Below are 25,515 nucleotides of genomic sequence, written 5' to 3' on the forward strand. Positions count from 1 at the left end.
CTAGTGAAGATCCCAGCTGGCCTGAGGATCAGCTGATCACTGTTTAGCTAATCTCTTTACCCTAGCTATAATTGTATATCATGTAATGCAGATATGAGCGGACTCGGGTAATATAGATGGCACTTTTTGACAGGGGCGTGTTAAGTACATGGATTCTGAGCTGAAGCTACCCCTCCTCTACTAGCACATATGGAAAGGGGTTGCCTTCATGATATCTTTGAAGAGTCTGTCTGCTGATGGTTACACTTTTCTAGCAGTCATGTTTCTATGTTAATGCAGTGACATACATCTGGTTTCAGTTCTGCTGAATAATTCTGTCTTGATGAATCTATTGGATGTGTGATTGCTGTATACAAGAACTTGTTTGTAAAGAAGATGGCCTTTCCACCCTGTTCCTCTGGGCTACCAATGCTTCCTTTTGTTGACAGGATAGATTTTTTGCTCTTTCATTTGTATAATCCCTTTGTTCATTGACTTGCCAGAATTAATTCCACTTGTCTTGTACATTACACAAAAACGTGCCAGGCAGTGTGCATAGATCTCTCTGAAAATGAAACACTGGATTGGGGGGGGGGATCTCCATAATTTTATAACTCATATGATCTAATTTTCATCACATATCGATGAAATGCATGATAATCTAATTCTGATGCATTTAGTTTGTAAAATCAATTTAATTTTATTTATTTTTTTCCAGATGGGCAGAGAAATTTGATTCACTGTCAGAAACTGCTACAAAGGACCCAGAGGGCTTCCTGGGTCACCCAGTCAATGCCTTTAAATTAATGAAGAGGCTCAATACAGAGTGGCTGGAGCTGGAGAATCTGGTGCTCAAGGATATGTCAGATGGTAGGTTGTAGTAGTTAAATAAACCCTGCTGAATAGTGCTTATATGAACTTACAAAAGTGCTAATTACTGTACTAGACTTATTGTGAATCAAAAGTCCAGGAAGCCTTGTTAAAAAAAAAAAAAAAACTTTCAATCAATGCAAGGTTCTTACCTCTGTTCTCACCTGACTCTCTATGTGGTTTTACAGTAGTCCCGCTCCTCTGATACTGCCCAGTCTCCCTGCTGTTCCTCTTCCCATGCACTGCTATCAGACTACATTTCCCATTAGTATTTGCAGTGTATACTGGTTCTTCCTTCCAAATATGCCCCATCCCCTGTCATGTCTGCATCCCCAGTTATTAGGTGGTGGTGTGTGTGTGTGTGTGGGGGGGGGGTGCAGCAGACGGAGTGGATTGCACAGAGGTCTTCCTGGATGTCGGGCAACTACCAGTGTGGCAGAACTGCGCAGACACAGTAAATCATTTTCCCTATCCGGAGTTCCACTTTAAGGTGTCCCTTTCATTTAATAAAAAAATTAGCATGTGAACAGTTTTGGTTACGGTTTAGACAGCGATCTCTCAAATTAGCCTAAAGAAGCACATGCTTATATGCTTACCTCACTGCCTTTTCCAACTTGATGCAGAAGACAAGTTCCATAGACTTATAATATAGCTTGTGGGGGATTAAAGCACATATCCGTCTTGTTTTAGACATCATAAGCCTTATGTAACTTTTTTCTTACTATTTTCCTTTCAAGGATTCATATCCAACTTGACAGTCCAGCGTCAGTACTTTCCCAATGATGAGGATCAGACTGGAGCAGCCAGGGCATTGATTCGTCTACAGGACACCTATAACCTGGACACAGAAACCATTTCTAAAGGAAACTTGCCAGGTAGTCATTCATATAGTTATGCTTTGTTTTTATGCAAGACTTACAGGAAAATATCTTGTTTTAAAACCAAGTAGATTTTGGAATTAAAAGTCTCTAATCAAGACTTGTTGGCCTTAGGCGTAAAGAACAAAGTCACCCTGACTGCTGAAGACTGCTTTGAATTGGGAAAGATTGCATATACAGAAGCTGACTATTACCACACAGAGCTGTGGATGGAGCAAGCTCTGAGGCAGCTGGATGCTGGAGAGGAATCTTCTATAGATAAGGTCTTGGTTCTAGATTACCTCAGCTATGCTGTATACCAACAAGGAGACTTACAAAAGGCCCTGAAGCTAACCAAAAGATTGCTAGAGCTTGGTAAGTCACATTATCAGTAGATGGTATGTAATACAAACGTACCAGTTTTTTTTTTTTTTTTTTTTATAGGACTGGGAAATACTGCAAGGAAAGCAGTGTTTTTTTTGTTTTTTTTTTGTCTAACAAAATTTTATTATTTTTCCACCATATATCAAGAAACAATATCCAAATACATCTATCCATTCATCCCCTCCCCTTAAACCCACAAACAGCTAATTGAGTACTGATCAGGGGACACCTCTCCCCCTATTCCCGGCTTAACCAGGTACGCCAGCCTCTAACCAACTTTTGCCAAGTTTTCCTCCCCTTGTAATATAGGATTTCATATCTACCAGTTTTTACAGTTAGCATTTCCCAACGCGGGACCTGTAAGGGGACACATCCAGCCAGTGTCTTACTATCTCTATTCTTGCCAAGTGTAATAATTTAGCAACTAAATTTACATCATTCTTGGGAATCCCCTCCATATATCCCAATATAAACAAAATGGGTCCCAAGGTATCTCCACCTTTATTCTTTTTTTTCTATTGACTCGACTACTCCCCGCCAGAAGTCCCGCACCGCAGTACAATCCCACATTATATGAAAAAGATCAACCTCCTCCGTTCCACTGGGAAAGCAGTGTTTAATTAGGGTAGGATCAGACTGTGTTTGTGCTGTCTGTGTCATGGATATGTTGGCAATCAGTCAAAATGAGATGCCAATGTATATGTGCATGGACATGCATTCATTAACTTCAGTGTGTCGACAAAGTATGTTTTACATGTATTGTCTCGGACTAGGCTTGCTGCTTATTTGAGAAAACTTTGTTGGGAATGATACCTGAATATAGTCACCAGGGCTGTGGAGTCTGAGTCAGAAAAAATCTACCAACTCCGACTCCAACTTTAAGAAAAAAAAATCTTAAAAAAATTTAGAATTGAGTCTTGATATGAATGTTATAAGTTTTGCTCATCAATATATTTTATGAGCAACATTCTAATAGTTTGTTTCTGAGCTGGAAGAGACCATTGTGTGGGGGGAGATCTGTGCTGTTCTCTTCCTGGATGCTGGAGGATTGTATATGGGTAGCAGTGTAATATGGAGATATCTTGTGTAATATAGAAGAGGAGGAGAAGAAGACATAAGTAGTATAGCAGTAACCTTTGTCCTCAATGTGTTGTGTTCTCTCTGGGAGAAGATTGTGTGTTTTTCTTCACTATTCTATAGCGGCATCTGTGTGTGTGTTTGTGCGTGCTATGGCTGCAGCAGGCTGTCTGCATGAGTGTGTTCACAGTGGCTGCAGCAGGCTGTGTGCATGTGTGCTATGGCTGCAGCAGGGTGTGTGTGTGTGACTGCAGCTGGCTGTGTGTGTATGTATATGTCTATATATGTCTATATATGTCTATATATATATATATATATATATATATATATATATATATATATATATATATATATATATATATATATATATATATACACTCACTCACCGGCCACTTTATTAGGTACACCATGCTAGTAACGGGTTGGACCCCCTTTTGCTTTCCGAACTGCCTCAATTCTTCGTGGCATAGATACAACAAGGTGCTGGAAGCATTCCTCAGAGATTTTGGTCCATATTGACATGATGGCATCACACAGTTGCCGCAGATTTGTCGGCTGCACATCCATGATGCGAATCTCCCGTTCCACCACATCCCAAAGATGCTCTATTGGATTGAGATCTGGTGACTGTGGAGGCCATTTGAGTACAGTGAACTCATTGTCATGTTCAAGAAACCAGTCTGAGATGATTCTAGCTTTATGACATGGCGCATTATCCTGCTGAAAGTAGCCATCAGATGTTGGGTACATTGTGGTCATAAAGGGATGGACATGGTCAGCAACAATACTCAGGTAGGCTGTGGCGTTGCAACGATGCTCAATTGGTACCAAGGGGCCCAAAGAGTGCCAAGAAAATATTCCCCACACCATGACACCACCACCACCAGCCTGAACCGTTGATACAAGGCAGGATGGATCCATGCTTTCATGTTGTTGACGCCAAATTCTGACCCTACCATCCGAATGTCGCAGCAGAAATCGAGACTCATCAGACCAGGAAACGTTTTTCCAATCTTCTACTGTCCAATTTTGTGCAAATTGTAGCCTGTTTCCTGTTCTTAGCTGAAAGGAGTGGCACCCGGTGTGGTCTTCTGCTGCTGTAGCCCATCTGCCTCAAAGTTGGAGGTACAGAGATGCTCTTCTGCCTACCTTGGTTGTAACGGTTGGCTATTTGAGTCACTGTTGCCTTTCTATCAGCTCGAACCAGTCTGCCCATTCTCCTCTGACCTCTGGCATCAACAAGGCATTTCCGCCCACAGAACTGCCGCTCACTGGATGTTTTTTCTTTTTCGGACCATTCTCTGTAAACCCTAGAGATGGTTGTGCGTGAAAATCCCAGTAGATCAGCAGTTTCTGAAATACTCCAACAACCATGCCACGTTCAAAGGCCCTCAAATCACCTTTCTTCCCCATACTGATGCTCGGTTTGAACTGCAGGAGATTGTCTTGACCATGTCTACATGCCTTAATGCACTGAGTTGCCGACATGTGATTGGCTGATTAGAAATTAAGTGGTAACGTGCAGTTGGACAGGTGTACCTAATAAAGTGGCCGGTGAGTGTGTGTGTGTGTATATATATATATAATATTATGGCTGCAGCAGGCTGTGTGTGTGTGCTATGGCTGCAGCAGGCTGTGTGTGTGTATTCTATAGCTGCAGCAGGCTGTGAGTGTGTGTGCGCTATAGAAACGTAGAAGATGGTCAGGAAGAAAATAGCCCCTGCTCTATCTAGTCTAGTTCTGAGTTGTTCAGGACATGGAGGCTGGAGACTGGCTGCATCCACTGCACACACAGGAGAATCTGCTTTATATCTTTCCTTATTTAATCAGAAGTTGACCCAGGATCATGTAGGACATTAGAGAGAAGCTGCTGACCAGTGTGATAAATAACTCCCCTGGTATCTGACCGGCCATTTGTGAAGGAGCAGGAGTCTGAGTCGGTCCTGATAAAATTCAGGAGTCTGAGTCAGAGCTGCGACCTACCGACTCCACAGCCATGATAGTCACTAGCTGACTCTTTTCATTCCATTAAAGTTAATGGGGCCCCCTTCCTGTCCGTACAAGAATATATTGGCGTCCCATTTTGACAGGTTTCTAATGCATTTGTGCCTCAGAAAGCACAATCTTTGTGAAGACCCACCCTTACTTGTGTCTTCTGTTAAGCAGTAGTCCCCAGAATTGGCACACAGATAAGAATTTTCAGCAGAGTGCTATTAAAAAACAAATCTTCATGCAGAAATGCTCTTAACAGGACAGAAGCTGCCTATTATGTGACTACTTATCATGTTATACACCCACAATGTAAATATTCCAGTGAGGTTTTGAGGCGTGCAGTCATTGTTAGCACGCAGGATAACCAAATAACTATAGAACATCTTATTAATCTTGATCTGTATGCAGATTGGGCCTTTCATATAATAACTCATCCTGCCTTTGGGGGCACGCAGTTACACTGCTGATGTACTGCGGGAATCTGAGCTGTCACTATTAATTACAAGCCAGCCACAGTCATTATGAGATTATTATTAGATCACCAGAAATACATGAAATATTATAGCAAATCCATTCATTTCCAGATTCATATCAGTGTATATATGCTCAAAATGCACACACATCATAGAGCCAGTATTTGTTAAAACATCCTATGTAACTTCAAGCATGTAAAATTGCCAGAATCCTCTAAATGCCAAAATTACTATATCCAGGAAGTTACTTGCTGTATCATAGGTCCAAGTAATACCACTGCTTTCTATTACCAGATACCTCCCACCTATAGATATGGATATGTTCCTGTCAGGGGCATAGCTAATGACTCCTGGGCCCCGGTGCGAGAGGTCAACTTGGGGCCCCCCCCTTCCTCGACCAAGTGATGCTATTGGTATATGTGTATAATATATATACACCAAGACAGATATTACGAATAACGATCTTAAGATAGGAAGAGAAAATATTATCACCACACATATTACCGCCATATTGTTACTGACCGAATCCTGTATACTAAGACCAATAAAACATTAGTACCAGATAGCAAGTAACAAATAATTCCACCACATACTGACTAACACCACCACTGCTACTGACTAACACCACCACTGCTACTGACTAACACCACCACATACTGACTAACACCTCCGCTGCTACTGACTACCACCACCACATACTGACTAACACCACCACATACTGACTAACACCAACGCTGCCGCTACTAACACCACCACCTACTAACACCACCGCTGCTACTGAATAACATCCACTGTACACGTATCACCGCATCCAGTCATATAGAGTTGGACGCAGCTCCACACAGGCTCTAGACACCATATACATTACAGTGCAGTTACATCAGGTGACTCACAGGGGACGTCTTCTCTGATCAGAGTTCCTCCCTCTTCATCTTCTTCTCCATCTGCTCTCGGCCATTATGAGAACTTCTCCGAGCCACGAATCCACAGAATCTGCCAGACAGACATATTAGACTCCTCACTCTGACACCATCGTAATCTCTCTACAAACTGCACATTGGTATTGGCCTCATTTAGTGGGTAACCCTGACACTATGTGACCTCCTTATAGTGTATGCCCTATATGTAGCCTCCTTATAGATGGTCCCCACTCTGTGTATCCCCCCTTATAGTATATGCCTCCTACTATGTAGCCTCCTTATAGATGCCCCCTCTGTGTATCCCCCTTATAGTATATGCCTCCTACTATGTAGGCTCCTTATAGATGCCCCCTCTGTATATCCCCTCTTATAGAAAACCCCCTCTCCCCCTATGTTGCCCCCCCTTATAGATGCCCCCCCCTTATAGATGGCCCCTTCCCCCCCTTATATATTGCCCCCTTATAGATAGCCCCCTCTCCCACCCTCCTATAGATGGCCCCCTCTCCTATAGATGGCCCACTCTCCCCTCTCCTTATATAGATGGTCCTCTCTCCCCCCCCTTATAGATGGCCCCCCTCTTCCCCCCCCCTTATAGATGGCCCCCCTCTTCCCCCCCTTATAGATGGCCCCCCTCTTCCCCCCCTTATAGATGGTTCCCTCTCCCCCCCCTTATAGATGGTCTCCCCCCCCCCCTCGCTATAGATGGTCCCCCTCTTCCCCCCCCCCCTCGCTATAGATGGTCCCCCTCTTCCCCCCCCTTATAGATGGTCCCCCTCCCCCCCTTATAGATACCCCCCCTCTAGAAGGTCCCCCTCTCTTGCCCCCCTTTATAGATGGCCACCTCTCCCCCCTCCTTTATAAATGGCCCCTTCCCTCCTATAGATAGCCCCCTCTTTCCTTTATTAAAACAAATAAAAAGAAATAAAAAAAACACACACAACTCACCTAACAACGTGCTCCCCCGGCGATCCTCTTCTTCTTCAGCCTCCGTCTGCCCCGGATCATGCGCTGCTGCCGGGGGTGTCGCGTCCTATCCCCGGCAGCGCGCGCATCATAGAGTTCCCTGTGCTGGGACCTCCAGCACAGGGAGCGTCTCTAATGTGCGCTCCCTGTGCCGGAGCAGTGAACTCTTATGATGCGCGCACTGCCGGGGATAGGACGCAACACCCCCGGCAGCAGCGCATGATCCGGGGCAGACGGAGGCGGCCTCTTGTGACCGCAAGCAACACAATGCTTGCGGTCACAAGAGTGATTGATGAGGGGGGGCCTCAGGGGCCCAGCGGGCCCCGTGGGCCCCCCCTTGTGGCGGGCCGGGTCGCAGCGGCGACTGCTGCGACCCTGGTAGTTACGCCACTGGTTCCTGTTTATACTATATATAAATGCATAGTTCCTCCATTGGCGCCCATTTTGCAGGTTTTGGTTTTAGTTATTTACCAACTTTACTGAAGAGGTCCAATTACTTTGTGTTTTCTTACTTTAGTTTACAGCATCCATTTCTCTTTTTGTATACCAGATCCTGAACATCAGAGAGGAAATGGCAATCTGAAATACTTTGAATACATCATGACTAAAGAGGAAAATAAATCCAGCTCCTCTGATTCCGAAGCTGTAGAGCCAAAAACAAAGAAGGGCCGCCCCAAGGATCATTTACCAGAAAGACAGAAGTATGAGATGTTATGCCGTGGCGAGGGTGTTAAAATGGTAGGTGTCCTATTTACATTGCCTAGTAATAATAGTATATTAATTTACTTTTCTGTTGGAACAACAATAATGCAATTTTCTTTGTAATCTGTAAAGATTAAAGTTATCAAATATAAATTAAAGGGGTAGTTCAGCAAAAAATGTTTGTCTTTTCAATCAACTGATGCAAGAAAGTGCCAGAGATTCGTAGTTAAATCTCAAGTCTTCCAGTAGTTATCAGCTGCTGTATGCTCTGCAGGATGTAGTGTTTTTCTTCCAGTCTGACACAATGCTTTCTGCTGCCACTCCTGTCGGTGTCAGGACCTGTTCAGAACAGCAGCAAATCCCTTTAGAAAACCTCGCCTGCTCTCTAGACTGGAAGAAATGCCACTTCCTGCAGGACATATAGCAGCTAATAAGTACTGAAAGACTTGAGATTTTTTAATAGAAGTAAATTACATATCTCTGTCTTTTTCTGGCACCAGTTGATTTGCAAGATTTTTTTTTTTTTGCTGAACAACCCCTTTAAGGTTTCTAAAAACGTATTGCACTGCATGTCAAACAATTCCAAAATGTAAATTTGATTTGATTCATTTCTCCTATTTATAGTACTGTGTTGTAAACTAGCCATTCCACACACTGTTCAATCTAGACTTCCTGACCATGTGTGACTTACTCTGTCTGCGGACTTTACCTAATTGGTTATAACTTGTGTGTTTTATTTGGAGAATAAAGTAATCATTACCACTTTAACCCTGTCACACAACAGATGAAATGTGTACAAAGCACCAGGTCACCCAATTGCACCTGAAGTTACTACCACCTTCCTGGATTGTTCCAATGCCACCAATATTGTCCACTTTGGGATACACTGGTCTCATCCTTACTTTCTCTTCCTGCCCTAGACTCCTCGCAGACAGAAGAAGCTTTTCTGCCGCTATCATGATGGAAATAGGAGTCCAGTCTTCATCCTGTCTCCTACAAAGCAAGAGGATGAATGGGACAAACCTCGCATTGTGAGATACCATGATATCATTTCTGATGTGGAGATTGAAAAAGTCAAAGAGCTTGCAAGACCCAGGGTGAGCATTTCATTGCATTGCCTCTCTATAGACATTGTTCTTTTCTAGTAGGGATGCTTTGGATCTTCTTTTCTCTAACATGTTCCATCAAATAGCTGCAGGCAGAACATGATTTCTTGTTTGCTTTATTCCTCAATAGAAACTAGTAAATCTGGTAAGCCACCTTTTCCCCGTTAGGCAGGTTTCCGATTACACTATGATAAACACTGTGTTTTAGTTTATATTTCATAAATCCACCTGTTGGTTAAATAACTTTACACTGATTTGATCATCTCTGTTTTTTAACATATATAACAGAACCAAAGGCTTTTATGCATGGACATGTCTTTGCTTGTTTTTATGAATAGGAGATAACCATAGTATAGATATGTTATAAGAAGAATATATTCATATAATGGATTTGCTATGTTACATTTACGCTAAGTGGTATCATGGTGTATGTGTGTTTTGTGTGTGCACTCTTATCACCCTTATTTAAGGTGGCAACTTACATAAGTAAATATTGTATGTTAGTATAGTATTACTAAATAAAAGGGGAACTCTGGTCATAATGTTTATATCTCCTAAGATATACCATTTCAGTTATAAAGAAAATCATAAGTTAAGATTAGCCTTAATCTTTTTCCGTTTTTTTTTTTTTGATTGTTTTTTTGAGGTTTCGAGACTATTATAATAAACTGACTTGACTCTTCTATGGACTTAGCTGGAGAAGCCTAGTGACCAGTTCTCTTTAGTCAAGTCGTAGTCGTCCATAGACATTTTTTTCCCCCTCCTCCACAGAGTCAGCGGTTGAGTCTTGTCAATAACCCAGTTGAGTTTAGAAATCTGTATTTGATCTGCTTAAGGTATTGGCAATATAAATGTTTTGTAAAGCCTATTAGAGAGATGAAATAAGGGGTGTTACTGTTTGTTGCCTGCTCTTACAGCATAGCTTGCACCCAAAGGGCTTCTGATTGGTTGGGTGAATTTTAGTTTTTGCTTGTTACAACTCTTGTGATTGGTTGGCTTCACAGCTGAGACGAGCCACCATTTCCAACCCTATCACAGGAGTCCTGGAGACTGCTCACTACAGAATTAGTAAGAGGTAAGTCATCAGTGTTCCATAACCCTACATGTAACTCACTTCATGGGGTAGGGCTTTTTTCTTTGCAAAGGAACTGATTATCAGGATTGTTTTCCAGATAGATCAGTTTGATCTTGCATCACTGCTGGTGCAGAGCAATCCATCCTTTTGGCTGGAATCTATACTTGTATTGTTGCTGAAGTTGAAGGCCTTAGCTTTTAGAGACCTGCTACTATATTGATTTTTCTCACATGCCTAGATTGCCTTTACCAAATCCTCAGTAACGTTATTGTATTTCTTCAATATAAAGTGTATAAAAGCTGAAGGAGTCTGGCTAGAACTCTGCACCAGAAAGTGATAATTTCCTCTGTCTCTCATGAAAAGGGAAAGGACATCAAATTGCAGACTAAATAATTATTTCCGTGGTTATTACTATATTGCCTGTACAAGACTGGCTACTTAGTCAAGGCTGAATTCACCCCAACCAATCAGAATCCCAGGCACCGCTCACGTCATGCCTGCTCCCAAATTAAAACATAGTCCTTTCTCTTTTTGTAGCTGAGACGGGCTACAGTGCATGACCCTGTGACAGGACAGTTGACCACTGCACAATACAGAGTATCTAAGAGGTAAGGGAAAGCGTTGTGGATCTGTCTCGGTGGGGGAGAACAGTTATCCAAGCCCATTTGTTGTAGTTGCCAAATGGGTTATTTCAGTTAAGGGTTTGGCCAGCCTAAGCATACCTCCAGTGAGTCCCCTAAAAACCCCTCAGGTTTTTGTATGGAAAGAGAACCTGTCCTCACTATCATGCTGCCTGAAACGGGAGTTATCAGGGCGGTCCCCAGCAGATTTCCCACTGGCCTTGATTGATGAATCTCTCCCTCAAAACGGAGAGAGCACTACAAATCAAGGCTGGTGGGATGAGGAGAAGCCACGGGAAACCACACTAACTTGTGGTTCAGACAGCATGAACATGACCGGTCCCCTCAATTTACCATTAATACACATAGCACAAATCTGTCTGTTTAGGGTATGTGCACAGTACAGAATACGTGCGGAGACCTCAAGCAGATTCTGCTTAAAATTCCACCCATCCCATAGACTAAATATCTGATAGACTGATATTTGCCAGCGAATTCTGCCGTCTGAGTTTGAGATGGACAGAACTTCAAGCAGAGTCTGCTTGAGGTCTCTGCGCGTATTCTGTAGTGTGCGTATACCCTTATAGAGGAGGCTTATTAATTAAGCCCTGTGATCAAAGCAGCCTTGGCACAGGGTTAGCTGGTGTATAAATGTGTACTATAACAGAAGATAATGTAAGTTATATAAATGGTGACCATAACTGGGCTGTAATTCCACTACATCAGTAACATGGCGGATGAAGCTCAGCAGTTTATATTTCCTAATTGATTAAAGTTCTTTACATGAGGATCTAAGCACTGAAGTTCTCATTTGTCACTGGAGGTATGCTTTTCGGTGTTGTGGTAGACCCATTACGGCATAGTTACGCTGTATTGATAAACTTATTTCAGGGTCTCAATGCTATTATAGTGCACTTGCTTCCTAAGGGCAGTATATTTATATCTTGGGTACTAACCACAAAAAGATTTCTAACCTCCTATGTGTTTTGGATAACAGTCTGTGGCTGATGCATGACCTGAATATTATTATTTTTCCCCCCATAAAACTCTAAGCTTTTAATAAGAGTGATGTGACACCTCTTGCTTATTATGACATCATCTTCCTTTATATGCATCAGTAATTTCTCTCAATTTGTTATTTATTGCCTCTTTAAATATAGGTTACCAATCCTGTTTTGTCTTATCACTTCATTTTATTCCTATTTATATGTCTCCACAGAAAATGTGTTATGGTCCCAAGTTGTGTTTTTTTTTTCTAGTTTGTATAAGATGTTTACAGCCAAGTTCACGTACAGAGATGTAGTTTTACCTTACCTGTCTCCTTCTATGATTTTTAAGTTGCTGCTTTCTGATGAAAACACAAAAATCAATTTTTGAGCTGTTCAGTCTGTCTCTGCTCTCCATCCCCTCACATCCAGATTGCTCATGTAAATAACATCCCTGGCCAGCTGTTATACACTGTGTAAAGCCTGGAGCCTAATCTGAGGTCAAGTTACTTGTGACCTGACTGTGCTTAATCCTTTTTGCCGTACAGAGAGAAGAAACCGTGCAGAAACAGCCAGCCATGTAGTGGTTTACATGAAAGCATTTTAGAAGGGAGGGGGAGAGCTGAGACAGACTTTGGGCGACATGTATCATCTGGCGTACGGATGATTTTCGGCGGAAAGTGCCGATTTGCGTATTTTTTTATTCGCAAATGGCCGATTTGCGAATAAAATATTCGCAAATCAGCACTTACCGCCGAGTACGCCAGGGGGCGGGGAGGGGGTGTGAAGGGGGCGGAACGGAGGGCGCGGACTCAAGAGTCCGCGCGATTCACCAGCCGTTCCGCCAAAAGATACGCCGAAAACCTACTCCAGTCCTCAGCTGGCGTAGGTTTTCGGCTGTGCGCACCGACGCGCACGGGATTTATGTAGAGGCAGTCCGCCTCTACATAACTCCCCGTAGCGCCGGAGATGCGGGGACATTTATAAGTCCGGCGTAAAAAAACGCCGGACTTAATAAATGTCCCCCTTTGTGTATTTAGCATAAAGCAGCAGGCTCAAAAATCAGGGAAGGAGACAAATAAGGTAAAGGTATATATGAAATGAATTGTTAGTCTCCAGGAAAAGGGATAATTCAACATATATTTTACCTAACTGGACGACCCCTTTAACCCCCCAGCCTAGCATCCACCCCCATTTTGCAAAACGACAGATGAAATTAGAATGACCACAGAACATTTGTTCAACCTTGATTTAAATTTAGCTTTCACATTTTATATAGTTGTCAAATTTGTTTATTAAACTGGAAAAAAACTGGAAAAATAAACCAACTGCAGCTCAGCACTGAACAAAGTGAGAACACCCAAAACCTACTGTCACACAATGATACAATAGATAATATATGCAGGCAATGCTTTAAGTTTATAGGTAAGTCCTCGTTCATTTAGGTTTGTGTTTCTTTAATACTCCTGGCCGCAGCCAAGTCTGCTGTGAATGACCAATACAGCCTTCTTTGTAACGTACTGTGTACTGCGCAAAGTACGTGGCAATTTACGCTGGCATCTGGCCAGTATCCACCAACCTCTTACTTAATGAACCCGGACTGCCTGTGATGTGACACATACAGAAAAGACGTAACTGTTTGCTGGCACTTTAGGAATGCGGACTCTCAAAAGGGTTACTGTACTTTTTATGACTTTGGAAAATGGCTATTTTCAACTCTTCCCCTGCTGGCACGTCCTGCTTCACAGTAAACAGAACAGTTTTGCCATGAGTAAAAATTTGCTGTTATTTCTGCAAGCTTCATGTCTGCCAATGCAGGAATTTTCTAGTACTATTAATGACAAATCTTTTGTGTAAAAGCTATAATGAAATAGTTAAGTTTAAACAAAAGTCTGAAATATATTGTGTTGCGCAGTGTTCTTTAAAATGTAGTATGCCATAAATAAGGTAGAAGAGGTACAGCTGGTTAGTATCAGGAAGCTATGGTTTAGCAATAGACTGCTTGCAGCAACATGGTAACGTAGCAATACAGGGTGCTAGGATGCCAAAAGGTGCAGCATGAACTGGTGTATACGAAAGTAGAATAAATCCAGCACTCACCGGTTGTTTGCAGTACGGTCTCTTTATTCCGTGTAGCTCATGGCGTAGGAAGGGGGATGATGCAAGCTGCAGGAATGTCTCCAATTGGATGGCAGTTTCAGGCTATACTGCTGGTCGTCTAGCTCGGAGCGGCAAACAACGTGAGAGAGGCGCTTAAATAGTAAGTGCTCACATGATACATAAACAAATACATGATACAGTAACAAAAGTCAATCATTATGTATGAAAATACAAAGGTTTCACACAAAAACACTGTAGTGGTTATGCTCATTAAGTCCTACTGGACCCACTGTATTAACTTTAGTGATCCAGAGCGACTGTTTTTGCATGGGTACTCTGTCTGTCCTCTCCTGGAAATGCATTAATTCTTTGTAGCTGTAGGAATCTCAGGACTCCTGTGTCCCCTCCATGGACCTTCTTCACATGGTTGATAAGTCTGGGCACCCCTTTACCAGTGTGCACAGAGTAGCAGTGCTCCTTGAAACGCACCCATAAGGGTCTTTTTTGTGATAGTCAGTGATAAGACATTCGTGGCCCCCAAGTTTTATGAAAGCTACATTCTCCATTTGTTGAGAGTATCTACACTGACCAAATTTCTTATTACCCTGTGGTAGGGATTGTTCTAGCCAGCTAGACTTACTACGATGGTCATGTTGGCTACTGATAGGGGGATCGCTTATATAGACACATTACAAAGTTAACTATGTAATGTGTGTTAAATAAGGCAAAAAAGAAAAACGCCGACTACAGTGTGTTTGTGTGAGACCTTTGTATTTCATACATGATGATTGACTTTTGTTACATTTTTGTATCACGTGAGCACTTACTATTTAAGCACCTCCCTCACATTGTTTGAGGCTCCGGGCTAGACGACGGGCAGTATAGCCTGAAATGGGCGTCCCATCGGAGACGTTCCTGCCCTTTGTTTTATCCCCCCCCCCCCCCCCCCCACGAGCTACACGGAATATAGAGACTGTACTGCAAACGCATGGTGAGTGTTGGATTTAGTCTACTTTCATGTATACCATAGGTAAGACTGTAGATCCCCCAGAGTCCTGGTTCCAATGATTTCCTTAATTATGTAAGAGGGGGTCACATTTATGCATATGTGACATGCATTCACTCCTGTCCCCAAAGCTTGGGATTTTGGGGGATATTTATGAAATGTCCGCCCGAGGCGTACGCTAGGGAGAAGGTGCAGATTTGCCCCCTCCTCCCTGGCGTACGCCTGCCTTTCCCTGCTCGCCCAATGGGCGGGCTGGGGGAGCTTGAGGGGGGGAGTGACAAGGTGGGAAGGAGGCGTGGCCTCCTCCCACGCTTCATTTATCATGATTTACGCCTGCCTGTTTTAAGTATTCACCGAAACTTTCACATAATCTGAGATTAGTGCCCAATTTATCATTTGCACTTTTTAAAAAGTTGCAAAAACAGGTGCAGACCTACGTCTGGTCAGAACCAAGTAAATTTGTTTGCGACTTTTTTTGTGTGACTTTTATGGAAAAGTGGCACTGTGGTAATAAATGCCTCTAAGGAAAATCTCACACAATATTGGAACAAAACACCAACCCACATTAGAATAGTCACACACGTTAGACTGCTTAGTAAATGTCCCCCATAATCTACTGATATTCCACAGCTATTTTGGCTGTTATGCCCCAATTATATGCTGCAGAAAATTGAGAGAAAAACTCTTGCACAATAATAATCCTACCTTTTTGAATGTTTTTTGTATATTCTACATGGAAGAGCTGGGTGTGGATCTGTTGGCATGGTTTTGGCTTCATACAGTATCTCTGCTGAAGATTCTTTTAAAGGGGTTTTCCAGCGCTATAAAAACATGGCTACTTCCAGAGGTAGCCCCACTCTTGTCTCCAGCTCAGGTGTGGTTTGTAATTAAGCTCCATTCACTTCAATGGAACTACTTTACAAAACTCCACCTAAGGGTGGGTTCACACTACGGAATTCTTGCCTATAAACTCTGCGGAATTCCGTCCGCTGTACGTGAGCACGGCCGTGCGCCTTTCCGCCGGCTCCATAGACACCATTCTATGGGCCGGCTGATTCCGCCAATTCTTTTCTTTCGGCGGAATCAGCCGGCCCATACAATGGTGTCTGTGGAGCCGGCGGAAAGGCGCGCGTCCGTGAGTGCGTACAGCTGGCGGATTTCCGCGGAGTTTATCCGCGAGAATTCCGTAGTGTAAACCCACCCATAGGGTTCCTTCACACACACCAGATCCGCAGCAGATTTAATGGTGCAGATTTGATGCTGTGTTCAGTTATTTAGATGAAATATGCTGCGGATCCACAGAAAATCTGGTGTGTGTGTGTGTGTGTGTGTGTGTGTGTGTGTGTGTGTGTGTGTAGCTACCCTAAACTGAAGACGAGTGGTGCTGTGTCTGGAAGAAAGTGGCCATGTCTTTGTAGTGCAGGATAACCGCTTTAAATACATTTTTTGGCTATAGCTAATCTTAAAATGTGTGAACTCACAACCACAATGAAGCTTTTCATGCATCAGTTGTCATGTCTAGCACTGCAGGGTTATTGGAATATATCATGATTATTGCTGAATAAGTATTAGAGAAGATTGTCCCTGGAATACTCTATGGCCTGCCTTAATGCAGCAACACACTGTAGTCAACCAGAATAACGTTGTTAAGCCATGTTGAGTTAAAGTGGGTTAATGCTTTTACAATAGGAATAGTCACATGACACAAGTGCTGCCACATTCAGGTCCATATACATGCAGAGCAGCCAGGCTGACCTCCAAATGTCACTAAAGCACTAGTGCTTTGCATGTTAAATGAGACTTTACTTAAAAGAGCTGTAAAACTTGTTTGTATCTGACTAGAATAATAATCTGTGCCTCCGTCCTTCTTTTTATGCCAGTGCTTGGCTGTCTGGCTATGAGGACCCTGTTGTTGCCCGAATTAATACAAGAATACAGGAATTAACAGGGCTAGATGTGTCCACAGCGGAGGAACTACAGGTATGTTGCTAGAAATGTTTAAAGAGTTTTACTAGCATAATAAAGTATAAACATAAAACACACAAAAAATCAAAGCAAGAGGTATAAGCCTACAATTTATGTACTCTCCTGTGGCCTGTGCATGTTTCCTGCAGCTGTTCAATTAGTTATTGTTCCCAGTTGTCCCATTGTGGTGGTTTAGTGTTCAGTAAACAAATTGTGCAACCAGTATTTTCCTACATATAAAAGTTATCTGCAGGTGCACACACAACTACAAAATCATAGCTTCTTAACCGTGTTATAGCATGCCAGTATATGCACCGTATCCATCAATTATGGCATAGAAACATAGATTGTCGGCAAAAAAGACCCCCTGGTCCGTCTAGTCTGCCCCTTTTAGTATTTCCTTTATTATCTTGGTATAGATGTATGTTCTTCTCAAGCATGTTTAGTTTCAGTTAGTGTTTACCTGCCACATCTGCTGAAAGTTTGTTCCAAGCATCTACTACTCTTTCAGTATGGTGCATTTTAACAACACTAAATGATGTAAGAAACAATCTACAGGCATTAATAGAATATTTAATTGCAGTATGTGGGGGTAACCTCCCTATTGGTGGGTGCATTAAAGTAGAAGTCCGGTGTAAGTATTGTATTGCCCAGTAAAAGTTATACAAATCCCCAATATACACTTATTACGGGAAATGCTTATACAGTGATCTTTTGCCTGCACTTCCTACTGCATCAAGGCTTCACTTCCTGGATAACATGGTGATGTCACGACCCGACTCCCAGTGCTGTGCGGGCTGTGGATGTTGAAGAGGACAATGGCAGGGGGACACTGAGGGACACAGGGCACTAGAGGGACACTGAGAATCCCCCTGCCATCATCCTCTCAGGGGTGAGTGCCAAGGATCACCAGTGGTGACAATAGTTTTTTCACCTGTGAAATACTAAGGAAAGCCTCAAAACACAAACTGGTCCTTGAAAGTGGAATTAATGAACACTGATCTGACACATCCCGCCCTCTATGCTGCTACACCTGATGACGCTTGCTGATTTAGTTACGGTCCTATAGATTTGACATGTGGATTGTCCTCGCTGTGTTTGCACTCTTATTCCTCACTGTGTTCTTCTCATAGGTGGCCAACTATGGTGTTGGAGGCCAATATGAGCCCCACTTTGATTTTGGAAGGGTAAGTTTTTCTTGTAGAGAGCAGATATATATTCCCATATATTGTCTTTTGTCTCTTTCAGGTGGCAAATTATGGCATGGGAGGACAATATGAACCCCACTTTGACTTTGCACGGGCAAGTAACGTTCTGGTGTCCTGCAAGCAGCGCTTCCATCTGTGGGCTCCCACCTGTAGCTGTAATAGCGTGTGTTACCATTACCTGAGCTGAAGCCGATGGTTTTGATGTTTGCAGTGATGCCACCATACTTGTGTGTCAACATAAACCTTACATTCAACCAATTATTCTGTCTTGGTAAAACAGTTTATAAAACCACCAAGAGAAAAATTGACGCGTAACAATCAAATTATATAGAGTTATAGATATCATATTGGAAACAATGACTTTGTAGTCCTCATGTTTTTTCCTGATCGAACTCCTGGTGGTTTTGTAGCATGATGGGATTAGATTTTGTGGACAATGCACCAGAGTATAGAGGATCTATTCTTTTGTGAATGTCTGGATGTAGTGCATTTATTCTAATTCATATTTAAACTATATACGTTTGTCTGAGCATGTTTCTCAATGTCTGTAACATGATTACTATTAGAGATTATAACCCAATGATTGTAGAAACCATATTTCTGTATTTCTTCAAAGCTAAATCATTCTTCAGATTTCCAAAGAGACAATGTATGACCGTGCATGTTTTTCAGGACACTTGTTAATATGCTGCCAGTGCACTAATATATTTTTGTGTATTCCACAGAAAGATGAACCGGATGCGTTTAAAGAGCTTGGTACAGGCAACCGAATTGCCACTTGGTTGTTTTATGTAAGTTACTAGTCTCATTATGTCACTGTATCTGTATGTAAGGATAGCGACGCTCACTTGATACATTGGATATCAGGATGTAATAGAACTTGGGAAAGATTGCTTGTTAGTGTAATTTCTTCCATATGGTGACGGCATTATGTTCTATATTGTTTCATAACTGCTGGGCAAAAAGGGATAGGGGACAATGTACATGAATAATGAGGTGGCCAAGCTAAGCAGAAAAGGACTGTCCTCCCAACCCACTACAGTGTTGGAGCACTTAAATATAATCAGCACCCGAAAATACAGCTGTAATACTGCTGCTGTATTTGCGTCTGTGCTGATCAGTTTTGTTTCTTGCACCATTGGAACATAAAGTTGAAGACCCAATCAAGTTGGAGTTGTGTATGTACTTGTCCCTGGTAGCGTTAAGCTGATCTGTCAAAAGTGTTCGAGTCGGCAACTCAAAGACTCTGCATTTGTTTACTGGTGGCTGCAGAGATGGCATGCCGCCCTAGGGCTGCCAGGAAAAGATGGTCATGACCGTAGGTTGTATCCATCTTTTCCTAGCAGCCCTAGGGCGGCATGCAATCTCTGCAGCCACTGGTAATCAAATGTTGAGTCTTTCAGTTGCCAACTCGAACACTTTTAACAGATCAGCTCAACACTAGTCCCTGATAGCAGACTTTACTATGATTTATTACCCAAGTTTATGTTGTAGCATCTCTCGTGTGGTTAGGTTTAAGTGAGGCCCAGGTGTGAGACGTATAGATGTGCCATCCCTCCTAATAGTCTACAAGCAGGGCCCTCACTCCTCATGTATGGCTTGATAATTACACGTGTATCTCTGTTATGTCTCTTTTTGTCTATGTATGGATCCCCAATAATTGTAAAGTGTTGCAGAATCTGTTGATGCTATAGAAATAAAAAATATTATTATGATTTGATTGTTGCGCTTGCCATACATATTAGATTAAAGGCTGAACCTGCCAAGTTTGGTGGGATCAGCAAATGTGTATGGTGGCCTCACAAATTTCCCCCCACATTAGAATTCATCACGTCTCATCATGTGGTCAATTTGGGGACAGTTCTCCTCCTTTCTTATTTTTTTTTTACAGCATATGGGCGTAATGTTTGTTCTATGTAGTGCCATTAGTTTTAGGTTTAGTTTTACAGCTGCGCCTGGTATTAGAAAATGGAACTGGGAATCTTTCCTGTATAATAATTTTTATTGAAAAGTAATATAAAGATATTACTAACTTAGTAATATTTTCCTTTTGCAGATGAGTGACGTGCCAGCAGGTGGCGCTACAGTATTTCCAGAAGTGGGAGCTGCAGTATACCCTAAAAAGGTATCGTGAGAGTGGGACAATACGCTCTTGCCTTTTGTATTTTACCTTTATTCTACATACATGTAATTGTAACCTGCCACTCCCCTGGAGCCAAGAATAATAAATATCACATGGATTTCCAAAGGTTTTGTGTCTGAAGTATTCTGATCCCTTTTCTGTCATTTGGTTATTTTCTGTGTGGATTTATGTTTTTGTTCTCATACATTAGTTGTCTGGTTTGCTTATATATTGCATTTTAATGCATTATAGACAGGTAAATTAAATTATATTTTTACAAATACTCATGTTATTAAATGTGTGTCTTTTGTAGGGGACAGCAGTTTTCTGGTATAACCTCTTTGAAAGTGGAGAAGGAGATTACAGTACAAGGCATGCGGCATGTCCTGTTTTAGTTGGCAGTAAATGGGGTGAGTATGGAATACATTTATCTAGGATTGCTGCAGTGTTGCGCTGATTGATGGTTGCAGCTATGTGCTGCTGCCCCCAGTGGTAAAGAGAAGAAATTATATTAACCACATGATGACTGGTTTATTTTAGGCCTTAATGACTAAGCTATTTTTTTCATTCATTGTTTCCAAAAGCAGTAACTTTATTCTTCTTTCAACTTAGTCTTATTTTGTGACATAAGTTTGTTACTTTTATTACATTTTCAAACTAAAAAACTCTTTAAGAACTTAATTTTATGTGGTCACATGCCCAGACCTTGTATTTTATGTATGATAGGTTGTTGTTTGCTGGGCAAGTTGTAGTTTTTCATTGGTCCCATTTTGGGCTGCATACGCACCTCTTGATTATAATAAATAAGGGTCTAGGTATTTACTGTGAGATATTAGTAATGAATAAAGGGACTTTTATATTTTGGGTTATCTTGAATTGGATGCATAGCTGCCATGGAAGGCCAACATCAGAACACCATTGTGTCATAGTGATGCCAGTGGGCCTACAGAATTAATCTCTGCCCTACAGTATGTACTCCATTTAATTACCATGGTCACTATTGTCCATTACACAGGCTAAAAGGCAAGAATTAGAGGTTCTTCTGATCCTGAGCATTTGAAAAGAAGCCTGGCTGCCTTTGAATAGCTGAACACTAACTATATTGAGCATAGGATTTCTGTCTTGGGCTTCTTTTGCAGCACCTTTAAAATAAAGAACAAAGCCCCTCAGTGCTTAAGGACATTTACAGTATTTAAAGGGAAACTAACAGCAGGTTAGAAGCATCTAACCTGCTGATATGTCCCTGTAGCACTTGGGGGGCTGAGGATGAAGGTAAGTTTCTTATCTTAATCCTCAGTGTTTTCGGGAAATTTGTACTTCATTGAAAGTGGAAATAAGGTGGTGGAGCCACCACCCTCTGCACAGATTTGCCCCTCCTAATAAATATTGGGGCAGTGCTCCGCAGTGACGTCACTCTCGCACTCATAACTTCAGAGTGCTGGATGACTATACATTAGTAAGGATGGCCTGGCCAGGACAAACAGCCTCATTTATATATCGAATAAAGTAAAAATTTCCCCAAAACTGTGCTGAGGACCAAGGTAAGGAAACAGTCATCCTCAGCACCACATGTGCTATGGGCCAGAACAGCAGATTAGAAACTTCTATCCTGCTGTTACTTTTTTAGCCATTGTGTTTGTTTAAAAAGAAAAAAAAAACAGTAAATGTGACAAAACATTTGAATTTCTAATTAGATTTAATTTAAATAAAGCAAATAATTTGTATTGCAGTATCAAATAAATGGATCCACGAGCGGGGTCAAGAATTCCGAAGGCCGTGTAAATTATCCGAATTGGAATGATCCAAGCCTACGTTATGTGAAAATGGAATACGACTCAGCCACAAAGCTTTCCGGGAAGTGCTTTGCCCATTTTGCTAGCAATGAACTGTAAAGCCGTACTCCCCAAAATCTTTGGGAAAGAATCATTTGTGGAGGACATTATTCATTATTTGTATTAAGCCTTCAAAGGTCGAAAAATCTGCACAAATTGATTAAAACCGGAGCCACGCAATACAATTGAGACAGAGGGCTGATCTTGTGCCCCCACCTTCTTACCTCTGTGCTTTGGTGATCCCAAGAGAAAACAATAATCATACTGCAATATATGTAGGTTTATTGACTACATGTGTGGTGCAGGGTTTTGTGTGTTCAATTCTTTTATTTTCACCATAATGTTTAGGTACAATTTGTTTTAATTGATATTACATCTAAAATAAAAATTAAAGGAGCACTCCAGGCAAAAATTGATACTTTGGGGCAGATTTACAAAGCTGTCAAATAGAGTAAACTTACACTAGAGAGTCTAAGGATATATATATATATATATATATATATATATATATATATATATATATATATATATATATATTATATAAAATATTTTTTTTCCCACAGTGACTGATGCTGATAAGTATAACATGCTAGTCAAAATTATTGTGCCAAAATTATTACATGGAGGTTGGCTTTCTTTTGCATCAAAAATCTCTGTTGAAAATTTTTGGTGCCTTTTAAGCGATACCCTTCCCATGAAGCTGCACCCATGTGGAAAGTCTTTAAAACACATACATTATGATGTGCCAAATTTTGGTGCATTTAAGGGACACACCCATTTGTAAATCGCCCTCATTGTGTTATGTCTAGGACTGATCTTTTAAAGGAATCTGTCATCACTTTAATGCTGCCTAAACCACAAGCCATCAGTGCGGACCCTAGTTGCTACCCTCCCACCCCACCAGCCTCGATTGACAGATCTCTATACTGAAACAAGAAGCGATCTCTCAGTCAAGGATGGTGGGATGACGAGAAGGTGCTGGGATCCGCCCTGAAGGCTAATGGTTCATTCAGCATGAAAGTGAGTAGACTCAAAGCAGAGAGATCCAGTGAATTTAATAAAAACAATGACTTGACCTTATACTGAGCAGTGTTTATGCTAAGCAGGCTCAATGCTTTGGCCACTTCCACCCTTCAAGCTAAAACCACTGAGTCTGAGCCTTATCCTACTAGTGAGGTTAGCCCCTATCCTCAGCATAGGATATACAGTCTTGTCATGGGAAGTCTGAGTGCTGGGACCTCCAGTGATACTTAGAGCAAGAGCCTGAATTTCCTGTTAGAATAGAGCAGCATTGACCCGTGACCACTGCTTTATTGATTCTCTATGGGATTCACTAAAGCCCAGTGTTGTACTCTGATATATGTGGCAGTTTCCATAGAGAATAAATGCAGTGGCAATGCACATGTGTGACCACCACTCTGTTCTCACAGGACACTCAAGTTTTTGTTCTGAAGATTTTGAGAGTTTTTTCAGTAAGATTCCTTATGATCAGGCGGTTATCCTTAAAATGGGGATAACAGATAATGGCAGAACAAGCCCTTTAAAGAAGAATTTTCTATTATACTTGTAAATTATTTCTCATTTTGATCACTAGATAATCTGCAGAACCCTGAACATTCCTACACCAGGAGTATTTGCACATCATTTTCTCCTATTGTATTGGGTTTTTTTTGGAAGCGTTTTATTCCTTGTGCAGCAGGAGAACAAAAGCCGGTGAATCTGAATAGTGCTTTACATCATGGTGCTGCTCAAAGGTCAGGTGCCAAAGGTACTGGTGGTCCGATCTGTTTCATGTAACCTAATGTAACACAGCAGGATTGTGCTGGAGAAGTTGAATATTTTCTGCTAGAATATTAGTGTTGGTGGTGCAAAAACTGCTGAGGTTTTTTTTTTTTATTTCATTAAAATGCCTAATCTGCTAAAGTGCCATCTCTTTTGGCATCGCTGTGTGAATGTGACATGTGATAAATGTAATGCACATTATACTGTAGTTACCGGCTTTTGTTCAGAGACAAGTCAGTGCCTTAACTTTCCATATGCCAGCCCAAGGAATGGCGTTACTGTTGTGCCAAGAGGAAAATGTTAACATTTTTCTTTCATGCCTCTGCCAATTTAGGTCTACCCGCCCATGAGGTCTTTACCTTACGTGATGCTCCATAATTGTTAAACCATCACCAGCTGCAGTAATGTTTCTGCAGTTTTTGTACTTCAAAATCTATTTTTGTGGCAAAATTAACTATTTATAACCCTTTTTAAATGATCTTTTTGTACATGTCTGTGGGGTCCTGGAATGTGAAGTGTCCCATATTTACATTACTCTATGTATGAACAGGTTTAACAAATGGCATAGCTCTGTTCTAATAGTGATCTTTGTATTGTTGTGCACTGCATCCTTCCCCCAAATAAATTTCTGTAAAAAAAATTCTGTAAAAATTGTCTTGTGGTTGATTCATAGTTTTAGTTAGATTCACAAGAAGTAAGCATCAGCACAACCTACTTATAAAAAGACGTTCTTTATTTCAAGTCTGATGTTAAAATGTACACTACATCAGGATAAAATGGCAACGGGAAGTGTTAAGACTACAAGAGTCTTTATCTGCATTTAATGCATTTTTTCCCAGATCTGTGTTGTGTGACCTGGACGCCTGCAAAATGCAAGTCTCTAGGGCTGTCCAGATCGGATGCACGTAGCGGGGAGATCACGCAAGTGTGGTTGTCTCACCACTTGTTCTCCTGACTGACTGATCTAAACTTCTTGACATGTCCTTGAGTGACACATTTATTTAAAATGTTCAATTCTGTCAGCTACTAAGAAAAATGGTAAAAAGTAGTGCAAAAAATGTGCATTCTAAACCTATAATAATGTGCAAAGCACTCGCCCTTTTGCATTATACAATTGAGTTGTCCTGGCTGGCGGCATACCCTCAACTCCCTTCATTTGATTAGAAGGCCTTTACGTTAGCATAAGCCATATCCCACTATTTGTGTATTGCAGCCTAGTCTGCCTACTAATGATTGACAGTGCTCTACACTGTATTGATTGAACAACAGAACATTGTCCATTGACGGTGGTCCTAAGCCACAACTCATGGACTCTGCACTCTTTCTCTGTAGTCTTTGATAAATTCACTAATGTAGTGTCTTACTCAGGGTTCCTGTCACCTCATATGGGTCAGCCTATATCTGGTGACAGTTTCTTTAGAAGATCTTCTCTTCTCTCCTCAACACTATAGGGCAAGGACCTTTTTGGGCCCACTCAGACTTCAGAGCATACTGTA

At 41.6% G+C, this 25,515-nt stretch overlaps 1 protein-coding gene across 4 annotated transcripts in view; it reads left to right on the plus strand.

Moving 5' to 3' along the window:
• The window catches only part of P4HA1 (prolyl 4-hydroxylase subunit alpha 1), a 39,542-nt gene extending 14,872 nt beyond the window's left edge, over nt 1–24,670 (plus strand). The window contains exons 4-15 of one of the 4 annotated variants that reach the window (XM_069980520.1): nt 698–849; nt 1,587–1,724; nt 1,842–2,081; nt 8,066–8,253; nt 9,138–9,314; nt 10,328–10,398; nt 16,991–17,090; nt 18,209–18,262; nt 19,009–19,074; nt 20,340–20,408; nt 20,719–20,815; nt 22,136–24,670. In XM_069980520.1, coding sequence (XP_069836621.1) covers nt 698–849; nt 1,587–1,724; nt 1,842–2,081; nt 8,066–8,253; nt 9,138–9,314; nt 10,328–10,398; nt 16,991–17,090; nt 18,209–18,262; nt 19,009–19,074; nt 20,340–20,408; nt 20,719–20,815; nt 22,136–22,206 — 1,423 coding nt within the window. In that variant the 3' untranslated portion in view covers nt 22,207–24,670. The other 3 variants (XM_069980519.1, XM_069980523.1, XM_069980522.1) reach the window with 3 other exon arrangements.
• Nucleotides 24,671–25,515: the final 845 nt, after the last annotated feature.

This window comes from Dendropsophus ebraccatus, chromosome 8 (assembly GCF_027789765.1).
Source record: "Dendropsophus ebraccatus isolate aDenEbr1 chromosome 8, aDenEbr1.pat, whole genome shotgun sequence".
Taxonomy (NCBI): domain Eukaryota; kingdom Metazoa; phylum Chordata; class Amphibia; order Anura; family Hylidae; genus Dendropsophus; species Dendropsophus ebraccatus.